The following is a 12,811-nucleotide window of genomic DNA, read 5'->3' on the forward strand; positions in this document are numbered from 1 at the left end:
GAGAAATTTTGAATGAGATATATTACGACATCTTCAAATAAAAGTGAGAGAGAATGTCACTTTTTCACATTTTCATTTTTCACAAATACCTTACATCATTTGAATTGATTCGAAGTTGATTTTTCATATATATTGACTCAATCTATTTCCCCTTAAAGGCCTAAGAAGAAAGTCATTTGTCCAGCATAAAAATGAAACTAAACCAAATTAAGCAAAAAGCAAAATAAGCGAGACTTCAACAAAAACATTATATTCAATAGCAACACACTCTTTGCGGGCAGATATGGCTTCATGGTCAGTTATTTCATTGTGGGTTTTAGGTTCCGAACCTGCCTCCATTCAAAGAGTCATGACTTTTGTTTTGATTCTTCTTGACGTTGGCGAGCAAGTTTGAAGGAATTCAACAAAACCCTAATGGATGTTTATAGAAAAGTATTAAGATGGTTATTAACATGTTTCAGTGGATGGGAATGTATCACTTCTGCAACTAGGTATTGTGATTAATTAGATATAATGGCGATCGATTCTTGAATTTGAATTTATGGAAAAGAATTGGATAAGAAGAACAAGTTTTCCTGAGCTTTGGGAGTCTTTAATGGTCTGTTTTAATCGTGCGTTTTGTAATAAGCTTATTATAATTTAAATATATTTTACAATGATTTTTGAAAAAAGGAAAAATTCACAACTCAAGTATTAACTATGACTAATTCAAATTTCAGGTTTAAAGTTTCAAAATTCAAAAATCATGTGAAAAATAAATAATTAAAAATATTTTATTAATTAAATATATTAATGTCACAATTATATGAGTAATTGTTACAAGCACGTATTTATGGGTCACAACTTATTTTTTGGTCTCATATTATCAAATTAATTGGTCATATATTATCAAACTAATTGATTACAAATTATTTTTCAATCACAAATTAAAAATTTTATAGGTCACTTACAGTAATAGATCAATAATTTCATAAGTCAGAATTTGTTATTCGATTACAAATAAAAAAATTAATAGTTTTATTTATCGGTTACAAATCATAAATTTTATAAGTTACAATTTATTTCATGGTCACGAATAATCAAATTAATTGATCACAAATTATTGAATTAATTGGTCATAAGTTATTTTTCAATCACAAATCATCGAATTATTTGGTCACCACTTACCAAATTATAATCATTATTCCAAATTTAGTCCGAATCACACATTTTTTTAGATCATAAATTATCCAATGGTTACAACTCCCAAATAATGATCACACTCTCCCATCCCATAACACCACCACCACTACCACCATCACTATCGTCATCGTTATCGCCACAGTCGCCACCATCACCACCACACTAACATCAACTGACCATCACTGCCATTAGCACCACTACCACCACACACTTTGTTGGTTAAAATTTTAAAAGTTTGTATGAAACAGATTTTTTCCAACACACATCACCGTTGCCACCCCCACAATTCCAAAACCAACACCACACACCACCGCAACAGCAACAGAAAAAAAACACCATCACAACAATCATCAGCCACACAAACCATCATAACCATTGGAGAAATCAAACTAAAAAATGAGAGAGAGAGAGAGAGAAGGAAATAATAGATCTGAGCCCCTATAGATTAACCATTGTCAAATTAGAAGCAACGACGATCAGCCACCATCGTTCGCCGAGCACCAGATTGCAATATAGCGATGGTAGTAATGATATCGTTGCAGAGGTGGAGGTGTCTTTTTCCTAGATCGTCGTTCCAAAGATTATACAGAATCGACATTTTGTTTGCGTGCAGCGATGATATCGTTGCAGAGGTGGAGGTGGGACGTGAGAGCCTCTTCTACACTAATGTCGTCATTATGTTCGAGACTCTGCCAAACATTTCAACGCGTCAATAGTTGAATCGAGCAGCGTTGAGTGCCTTGTACGAAGGCATGTCGCTGCAACTCTGTGAATAGTAGCCTAAGTGGGTGCGCTGTCAAGAGTAATCGGAGTGGTTGCGTTGTGAAAAGTCACCGGGCGTGAACTTTGAACTGAAAATGATTTATTGGGTAGTGTTGAATGAGTTTGGTGGGCGGGTATATGTAAATTTATTTACTTTTATAATATTGTTATTACATATTAATTACCTGATTTTTGCTTAATTAAACTTCTCACCTGATTTAAAAATAGTGATATTTAAAATTCTCGTGGGATGTAATTTTCACTTTTAAAAAAGTATAGATTTTAAGTGTATTTGTCTAAGTGGAAATTACAGCCAACCCTAGGTTTCAAATTCCCAATTCAAAGTCAAGATTTAAAGTTTTTAAATTCAAAAATCAGATTATCATAACATTTTTTAAATATTAATAATAAAGTTATAAAATTAAAATTCATTTCCATTCCCTAAAATCACCCAACCCTAAAATATATTCCCTCTCACCGTCCTCTCTCCCCCTCTCATCCCATTCCCATCGTTTCTCCGACGGGCGACTATGACAACTTGATTCGTCATCTCATGGTTCTGCTGCTGCTCATGGTGGTGTGGTGAATTTGTGGTTGTGTCAGGTGGAATTGTGGTTGTGGTGGATTTGTGAAAGTTTGGGATTATTCTGCTATGACTGGATTTGTACACATCGCATAGTGCTGATCTATAGTTGCTACAACTCCGATCACGGCTGGATCCAAATCTACGTGTATAGAGAGGTTTGACGTGGTGGTGGTGGAGGCGCCGCATTGGTGCTGAAGGTGGTGGTGCATCCATCTGGTTTGTTGGCGATTTTGTGGGGGTGTTGGGATTTTCTATTTGGTTTGTTGGTGGTAAGGTGGTGCTCGTTGCGATGTTTTGGGATGATGGGACTGTCGAGAAATGGTGGTGGTGGTTTTTGAGGTGATAGTTGCAACGTCGATGCTGCTGGTGGCAGTAGTGGTCACCAGTGTTGGTGGTGGTGACAAATGATTTAATCTGTGGCCAATAAACAACATGTGACCAATGAAAAAAAGGAATTGTGACCAAGAAATAACACGTGACCTATTAAATTGTTAATTTGTGACTATTTAATAAATTGTGACTTATAATATATGTGATCTGTGATTAATAAATAAAAATTGTGACGTATTAATTTTTTATCCATGATCGATGAACAAATTGTGACTTATAAAATTTTTGAATTATGACCATAAAATAATTTGTGACTTATAAAAACTTTGATTTTTGACAAAAAATAATATGCGGCTAACCAAATTTGTATATTTGTGACTAACTTGTAAAGAATTGTGACCTTAATATATTTAACTAATAAAATATATAATTAATTAATTAAATCATAAATATATTTTAATAAATATCTGATTTTGAAATTTGAAACCTTTTTTCTTACTTTTTGAAATAGGTAATACATAACCTCTTACTTATCAAAATTTTCCATTGTCTAATTACCCTTTTATTAAACAAACTTTAGGCTCACTATTTTAGATGCCTATCGAAATAGGCCAGTCCATTTGTTGGACCACACGTACCAGCCCAAAATCGACTAAGACAAGGAGGTGGAGGAAGTTGAGCCTAACCCATCCATGCTACTTTCCTCAAGTGTAAAACTGTTTATATGCGCTCTCAAAAAATTTGTCAAAATTTACCCCCACAAACTAACAAACGTATTAAAAGATGTCCCAAAACTATACAACTCAAAATTAACTACAAGCGAAAGAAAAAATATAATGTAAAACCCCTAGATCGCACCTACCCTACTATGTATATTTTCATCTTAATTTGCCCCATTGCGGCCAGTGTCGACAGACGAGGCAGCCATCATCGAAGTATTTGACGCTGGAAATATAGCGCGTTTTGAGTGCGAAGAGTTTACTTGAGCTTGAGGGTTTAGTTGTCTACTATGATGCCATTATTCTCTGCAATTCCAGTAAGATAAGGGATTTCTTGAGGGGTTATAGAATTTAGTGCTCTATTAAATCATATAGATAACATTTTACACTTGGGAACACTATATATATGTTGTTTGGTTACGAGTTGAGATTTTCTTTAGTTGGAAATTTATATTAGAAAAATTTTAATTTTTTTCCCCCATCTATTGGATGGTTTCTTTGATATTTAGGAAAAAAAAAAGGGAGGTCTCTCTAACTCTCTCTTAAACTTCAACGTGGTGATCATTATCCAACTATTCTGCCCACCACATATTTCGACTTGGATTTTTTTTTTTTTTCAAGAATCTATCACACAATATTAGAAGGGAAAAATTCATATTTAAGGTGTATTCTTTACACCATTTCTAAAGTCAGGTAAGAAGTTTGAAAATTCAAAATTCAAGTTCGTATTTAATTAATTAAAATTATTTATTAAATAAATATATTAATGTCACATTTAAACAATTAATGGTCACAGATTTATTTACTGGTCACATATAATCAAATTAATTGGCCACAGATTTATTCACTGGTCACATATAAAAAAATTTTATAGGTTATAAATTATTTCAAGGTCACAGATCAAAAATTTTAGAGGCCACAGATTTTCTTAAGTCACGGATTATCAAATTTCAAGGTTACAGACCAAATCGTTGAGGTCACAGATTAATTTTTTAGTCACAGATTGTCAAATTTTAAGATCACATGCCAAATCGTTGGTCACATATGCCAAATCGTTGGTCAGATATACCAAATACTCCACTGCCAAACCCAATCCACCACCAACACTTGGTCACAGAGCAACCAAATGGTCACCACCACCACCACAACCAACGTCGCCACCACTAGATCCAACACATTGCCAACAAAAATCACCGCAACTAACAACCACCGTTTCCACCCAAATCACTACTACCAACAACCACCGCCAACAACACCACCATCGTACACAGCCACCGTTAGGGGCACCACCATCGCAGAACGCATATCGCAAAAAATTTCAACGACTCACTGCCTAACCACACTAGCTGCAACCAACACCGCCTGCAAGGTCACCACCACGCTGTCACTTGCATAATCACACCATCTGCAACCACCAATCATAGTCAACAAACCACACACCACCACTCGAACCACTGCCTATCCAACAACCCCCACCACAACAGCCAGATCCATCCCTACGCTAGTAGTGCCACAAACAAAAATCATACCACAAACAAAAATAAGTAGTCACTGGAGTGAGTAAGTGAGATCTAAATTTGTCGAGGATGAGATTGAAGAACACGATTGGAGATCGAAGAGAGATGCGACGGAGCCATCGAGTGAGGTTGCTTCAGAGGAGTAGGGAGAGGGAAAAAAAAAACATAATCGCCATCTGTAAGGTTGACTCAATGCGTTGCCGCCATCGCCGTTATGAACCCTGCCACCGTCGCTGTATTTTGTGATGAGAGAAGTGAGAGAATATGGAGAGATGGAGAAGACGGTAGAGAGAGAAAGATGAGGAAAAATATTAGGGATTGGAAAATTGAATTGGGTGAAATTAATATTTAAATTATTAAATAAATACCTGACTTTTGCATAATGAAACTTCAGTCATGATTTTTGAATTGTGAAGTTTAAACTCCCTGCTATTGTGTAATTTCCTCATATTAGAATATGCCTCAAAGGTCCAAAGATCCAAATCTTTTTGTCCAACTGTTTATTAAAATTTGCACAATTCCTCACCTAAACTCTTGGTTATATCTGTTCGATGAATTATTAAATAGTCCCAATCCCATCTGCCTATCTATTTTAAAAAATGATGGGCAGCTGCTAATTTAATCCAAAAACCAAGTCACTCTATAAGATGATAAACTACACAATGAACATGTGTGACCACCAATTATAAACGTGTCGCTCGAAAATTCTTGATCCTCCTATCCATCAGTTAGCAAATATTAAAGTTTTTATCCATATCATCCGTGGGCCATCAACATTAGTCCAATTAAACAGTCCATTAATATATGGACGTGCATTCTCTAGAAAGGTCTATACATTTTTGTCTTAAATTGTACTCGGTTCATCCGACTCTTATTTCACAGATCGTTGACGAAATTGATATAGCATTGAATTTATAGAGAGAGTTACAGATCAAGAGAAAATCCCAAGAAGCCATGGAAGTTTCAAGATTCAACCTTTGCTTCCATCTCTTCATCCTCTTATCCGTCTTCTCCATCTGTAAATCAGTGAGTCACTCTTTCGAATCAAGAACTTTACGCGACCCAATATTAGCTACTACATTTAATTTGACTTAAACGATCTTTTTAAATCCTTTATAGCTCTGTTTTAAAGTTTCCAAATCTTTCATGCAGGACGATCCAGATTGTGTGTACACGGTGTATATAAGAACCGGTTCAATCATAAAGGGTGGCACTGATTCTATTATCAGCTTGACTCTGTACGATGCGGATGGCTATGGAATTAGAATCAACAATCTCGAATCATGGGGTGGACTTATGGGCCCAGGCTACAACTATTTCGAGAGGGGAAACTTGGATATCTTTAGTGGGAGAGGTCCATGTTTGACTGGACCAGTTTGTAAGATGAACCTCACCTCCGATGGGTCTGGTCCGCACCACGGTTGGTGCGTTAACTATGTGGAGGTGACAACCACTGGTGTTCACAAGCAGTGTACACAAGAAAAGTTTACTGTAGAACAGTGGTTAGCCACCGATGCGTCGCCTTACGAACTCACTGCCGTCAGGAATCATTGCTCGTCCGATGACGAGAAACGCTGGATCGGCGGTTTTGATTCTTCTATAGTGTCTGTAATTTAAGTTTGTGTGGACGTTGCCGGCCCATATTATTGCAGGTTTGTTTTATAAATATCCTATGCCACAAGAGTGTGAATGAGGTTTATGATAGTTTTGTTTTTATTAGTGCTATGGATTGAACTATTCAATAAATGGTGTATTACTTGGAAAGCAGAAGGATGTGCAAAAATTAATGTGAGAGAACAAGGCCCAAAAATGTTCTTTTTTGGGCATCATGTTTTGGTAAAGGGTAAATTTACACCATAATTTTTATTAGTTACATCATATTTTTATTGCATTCAAGATCATCATTTTTCTCATTATAGCCTCGTGTCCTTAATTTTTCGATAAATTCTTAATCTTTCATTAATTAGTTTCTGACAGTGATTTTGTATGTAAAGTCTGTTGGACTTGAAGGGCATAAAATAATTTAATGTTCATCAAATTTTTTTTTTTTTTTTAAAAGAGAATAATTTTTCTCATTTCTAAGCATTCAATTAGAAAATTTTGATAGAAACCATTATCAAGAGTGAAATGTGTTAATTAATAGGAGGCTGAAGATAATAATTAGATGAAAAGGTTGAAGATATACGTTTAAAATGAGCAAAGGTGGAGGACTTTAAAATGTGGTGAAACAAATAAAATTTATGGTGTGAATATAATTATCCTTTGGTATCGTCATATCTTCTACCATTTTGCTTGAATCTTAAGAGCCATTTGTCTTCTGTGATTACTTCATTATAACTTTATATGTTATTGTGGATGTAAAGCACGTTTGGTTTATAGTATTAAATATTGATGTACATTGTGACCTATGGATGATTCAACCCATCATACAATTGCCAAACACTCGTCTAAGAGAACTTATGTCTAGAGTTGTTTATATTAAGATCCAACCCAATCATCCGACTCATTGTTTCTTGTTTAACATCTCAGAATTATGTTTTCACCCCTTTTTTCTCAAATATTTCCAACTTGTAAGGTAGCCAGTTCTTCCCCTACAGCTAGGGCCCACGCGGCCCTGGCAATGTAGCAGCTCTCATAATATTATAACGTTATTACATCCCTAAGAACAAAATGAATTTGAAACTGCTATCCATCTAAAAACCTAGCTACTTAATGTATACAAAATCTAGCGCCAAAATCTCTTTTGTGTGCTCCTTCACGAGGATATTGATTGAGAATTGGAAGCTTCTACAGTCCCAAATAGAGTCATCTTTCGAAACTTTTACTGATCTTGTACACGATGGATACCGAAATAGTTTAGATACGACCTCCTGTCTTCTTGGGTGGAATACGGTGTTTTTTTGCTATTCCGATGATCCTACAAAAAAGTGGCTAGGGCTTCCTCCCTTGTTTTACCTCCGGCGTGTGAATTAGTGATTTTTTGTGGATGAATGATTTAAATAACAGTGAGAGAATGACAGGAGAATTTTTTTTTTTTTTTTTTTAAAAGAAAAGAGAGTCCACATACATGGTACGCCTATGAGGTATTTATAGATGCTTGGCATCGTGTAACTATAAGGCAATTATCATGCACATGTCTAACGCAGCACACCCACACACAGGACGATTTTCACATACTTGCTAAGCGGTTATCCTCCATCTACCGATTAGATAATGAACTTAACAATAACCGTCAAACAATTTTCAATTAGTTCTAAGCATGTCTAGGCGGTTTGGGTAATAGTGGTCAATCTAGCGTTTCAATTAGTTCTAAGGATGTCCAGGTGGTTTGGGTAATAGTCATCAATCTAGCGTAGCATTAGTCAGGCTGTTGTAGTTGTAGTTAGACTAGCATAGCAATAGTGGAACTATCTTAGCAATAGTCAAACAAGCATAGCGCCAATCAAGCTAGCATAGCAGTAGTCGCCCTATTATAACGTAAGTTACTTGACCTAGCGAGAGTTGTCTTCACTTGAGTGGCCATCACAGTTCATTATTTGAACCACATAGCATTAGATACTAAGTACCTTATAAAGATCACATCCATGTTGTTGTGATGTAGGACATATTAGGGAAAAAGTACTAGTAGAAAGAGAACGTTCTAATTTTGGATTGGGTCCATAAGACCATTTTGAAAAGAGAACGACGAGAGGAACAATATTCACTACTACGTTATGATGTAAGATGAATTTTGGCCATTCGAGTTCATTTAGGACTCGAAAATTGATTTTTAAAGTTTTGGCGCTATTTTTGTCAATTCGTTTATTTTGGGTTTTTTGCAATTTTAATTTGTTTAAACTTTGTTTTCATTACTCTTAATTCTTTTAAACTTCCATGTAAACCCTTATAAATAAGGGGTTAATTCATTTTTTTTTATTATCATTCATCAATAAAATTTAGAAAAGTTTATTTTCTTCTTAATTGGTGGATTCCAAATTTAACATTCTTAAGGTTTTTGCTTGAATTCTCTTTTGAATTCCCTTTTCTCACTGCGTCATGTTGGAAATAAACGGTTATTTAAGTCAATTATCATCAAGATGGCTCTATTTGCAGTTATAAAGCTAGAATCGACCCTTGGTGTGGATTATTTTGAGACATTCAGTCCTATATTTAAGCTCTCTATAGTTAGGGTTATTACTAATCTTGCTGTAACTTTTGTTTTCGACCTTCAACAGATTAACTATCAACAATGCCTTCTTGTATGGTGATCTTCAGGAGGCTATATATATGGTATAGGTAGAGGGCTTTGTTAGTGCTTAGTTCCCCCTCTAGAATCAACTAAACTCTTTATGGCCTAAATTCAGCTCTACAAGCCTGGTTTGATAAGCTAAAACTGAGCATTCTATCCAAATTAAACTCTACTTTGTTCTTTTTTTCATTTGCTGCATAGTTTTTGTTTGCGCTGGTCTATGTAGATGATATATTGATTACTCGGCATGATCATTCTCAAATTCTGAAATTAATGCATGATCTTAATTCTCAGCTTGCATTGGGTTCCTTGAAATAATTTTTTGGTGGTCACAATGGTTTATACGCGACTCAACACAAGTGTATACTTGATCTTTTAGCGAAAAGTAACATGAGTGGGGCAAAAGGATGAAATACTCCTCTTAGTGCAAATTAGAAGCTGTTCTTGGGTGAAGGTAATCCTTTTGATCCCCTACTCTATATAGATCCACTATTGGAGCTCTACAATATCTTACCATGAGTTGGCCAGATATTGTCCTTTCGGTGATTAAGTCAAGTCAGTTTTTGCATCCTCCACCTATGCTATGCTGGTAGCCTTATAAACAAGGATAAAGCCAGACATTCGGTATTGTAGGGTCAAATTTTGAAATATAATTTTTTTTTTTTAAAACAACATATCATTAATTACTACTGGGCTTGTTTGCAAATCTGCAAATGGGCTTGGCAAATGGCAGTCCATAGACGGATAGACAGGCAGGCATTGGATCAATGTTATGTTTAATTGGACTTGGGACGTTTGGATAACTTAAAAAAAATAATAATAAATAAATAAAATCTGAAAATTCTGTGAGGTCAATTGACCTCACATGACTCCATGTGGGTCCGTCCTTGCTTATAAATGCATTCTTAGGTATATTTGAAACATTCAACTACACTTTGTCTTCATTTTAGGCTTGCGGCTACCTTGACTTTGGAAGGTTTTTTGATGCGTCCACTAATGGATACCGTTTGTTCCTTGGGAGAATTTGATACAATGGTGCTCTAGAAAGCAAAAAATGGTTGCAAAATCTAGTATTGAGTCTGAATATTGGACATTAGCACAAGTTATTCCTGCTTATAAATTTGATTTATATTTGCAAATGGAGCAAATTTCTATTTGAGTTCGTGTAAATGTTGTAACTTTAGGTAAAACTCAAACTTGGAGAAACCTAAAGCAAAAAGGAAAGATTTTGAGTCTAAATTAGAGTTGGTTCGAAGTAATTGAAGATTAACCGAATTGCTAGGGTTGATAAGAAGTATTAAGAGAGTAATTAGAGGAAAGTCATGATTTTTGGGAGTAAAATTCAACTTATGAAAAGTTTGGGTACTAATTTGTACACTTTCAAATCTTGAGAAAGATCAATTTTGTATGGTTATAGAGAGGTTTGGAGACGTTTTTTGAAAGTTGCACGATCAATATTAAAGATTTGGACAAAACAGGCCAAAGTCGTACAAAAAACTTCAACTAGGGACGAAAATGTAAATATATGAAAGTTATAATCCGTGGTCTAAAAATATGTTTGGTGGGTTTGACAGTGAATTGTTGTTCTACTACAGCCTGTTTGTATATTTTTCGAGTTCTGTTTTATTTCTAATGATATCTTGGTCAGACGGTTCAATTATTATGTATGTTATCTTATTTATAGAGTATCCACTGTGTCAAACTCAAATTTTATCTCTTTTCATAAGGAGGGTTACAAACGAGACATATAAGATAAAAGAAGAGAAGAAACAAGGGAGAAGGTAAAGATAATGCTAACATTCAAAGAATTTGGTGAAGAAGGTAGATTCTTCTTGCATGAAAATCATATTTTTCTCTTTTTTCCTTTGAAGTGATAATGTACTTCACAACTCTCTTATTTTTTTCTTCCATTATTATGTGATATTTGAACGGGCACAACTCCATGAATTGAACTTGAGTGATGAGATTAAAGGCGATAAGAGTAAAATTGTGAATCGCTAGCTTTAACCATCATACTTGATCATTAATTATTTTTATTTTTCTTGGTAAATATTAATGTTAATCAAACTATGTTATCAACTTTTCTATTTTTCAAATTGGAGTTAGTAAAAAATTAAATTGATAATTACATACATAATCTTCGTGCGAACAATATTCGAACGCTCATATCCATTTAACTACTCATCTAATTGATTTCGTACACTAACGATTATTATGCACCAGTATAGACAGCACTGGGTTTCAAAGCTTGTTCCATGAATCCGGCATATCTATTACAGCTTTCCCGTTATTTGCTATGATAACGTGAGTGTAGGTTCTCTTGCAGTGATTCTAGTGTTTCATTAGCGAACCAAACGTATAGAGATTGGCATAAACTGTGTAAGAAAAGGCAATTAACAAGCATTTGGAGGCGCATTATGTTGCCACATGTGATCAGGTGGCTGCCATTCTAAGGCCTTAGCAGCAACACAATTTGAGACTGCATTACATGTAAGGAATTTGAATCGATCATGTGGGCTTATATGTGTGAATTATTGTGTATTAAATTAAAGGCTATCAAATTTGTTTAAGCCCAGTTAAAATAATCTAATAAAATTTCGTTATTTTAATGCATCTAATTAAAGTGAGGGTTCTTATGTGTAGAGACTGGGCCATTGTTCCTAATTCTATGATTGATCGAATTATGTTAACAGGCAATTGGCATATAAATGTGGTTACGGTCCCCACATCACAAATATTGTTCATTCTTTTCTATCTCCCATCATAAGAGAGAATAAGGAACTATATGTTGATTTAGAAGACATAACCGCAGGCTTTAATCGTTGCAATTAATAATGTTTGATTCAGGCCGATTCATACATTCTTGATGATCCAACATGATAGATCCAACTATTTTGATAGAAATAATTTCTGCTACAAGTAGTATCAGAGTCAACATTCACATTGAATTATTGAGAATCGAATATTTATTTGGTTTTTGTGCTAATTTCAATGTTTTCAAATTTAAAAATCCTAGATCTATATTTTGTTGAATTTGAAATCTTTTACAGTATTTTTTCCTAGTTGTCTTTCATAATTCAGATTAAAAGTTTGAAATTTTCAAATTACGGATTTTTAAAGGTCGAAAAAAATATATGTTTTTCGGCATCTCGGACGGCAGCGCGAGGTGTTGCTGTGTACAGTAGTGCTGGGCAATGCTGCGCAACGGCCCCCACCACATGGAGCCTTGGTGGCGCTGGTTGGCATCGCCAAAGGAAGGAAGTAGAAATTTTTTTTAGGGTTTTCAGTTGGATGAAATTTGGGGGCAAGAGGGCTTTACAACGAATTAATTAATTTGAGATCTGTTTACAATTAGGGCTAGGGTTACAATTTTAAGGTTTTGGCCCCCAATGTTTAAAGTTCATCCAAACTAGGCCTTTAAGTTTTGGTTTAATAATTCAATCCCTAAAGTTTAAAAAATTAATTAATTTGGGTAATTAAAGTTTCA

The 12,811-nt window shown here is 34.9% G+C and overlaps 1 protein-coding gene across 1 annotated transcript; it reads left to right on the plus strand.

Annotated features, from left to right (window-relative positions):
* The first annotated feature begins 5,930 nt into the window (after window positions 1–5,930).
* On the plus strand, window positions 5,931–6,992 carry LOC111367523 (PLAT domain-containing protein 3-like). The gene is made up of 2 exons (XM_022988453.1): window positions 5,931–6,122; window positions 6,249–6,992. The coding sequence occupies exons 1-2, from the start codon at window positions 6,051–6,053 to the stop codon at window positions 6,711–6,713; spliced, it is 537 nt and encodes a 178-aa protein (XP_022844221.1). The 5' UTR covers window positions 5,931–6,050; the 3' UTR covers window positions 6,714–6,992.
* The last annotated feature ends 5,819 nt before the right edge of the window (window positions 6,993–12,811 follow it).

Source organism: Olea europaea, chromosome 18 (assembly GCF_002742605.1).
Source record: "Olea europaea var. sylvestris chromosome 18, O_europaea_v1, whole genome shotgun sequence".
Taxonomy (NCBI): Eukaryota; Viridiplantae; Streptophyta; class Magnoliopsida; order Lamiales; family Oleaceae; genus Olea; species Olea europaea.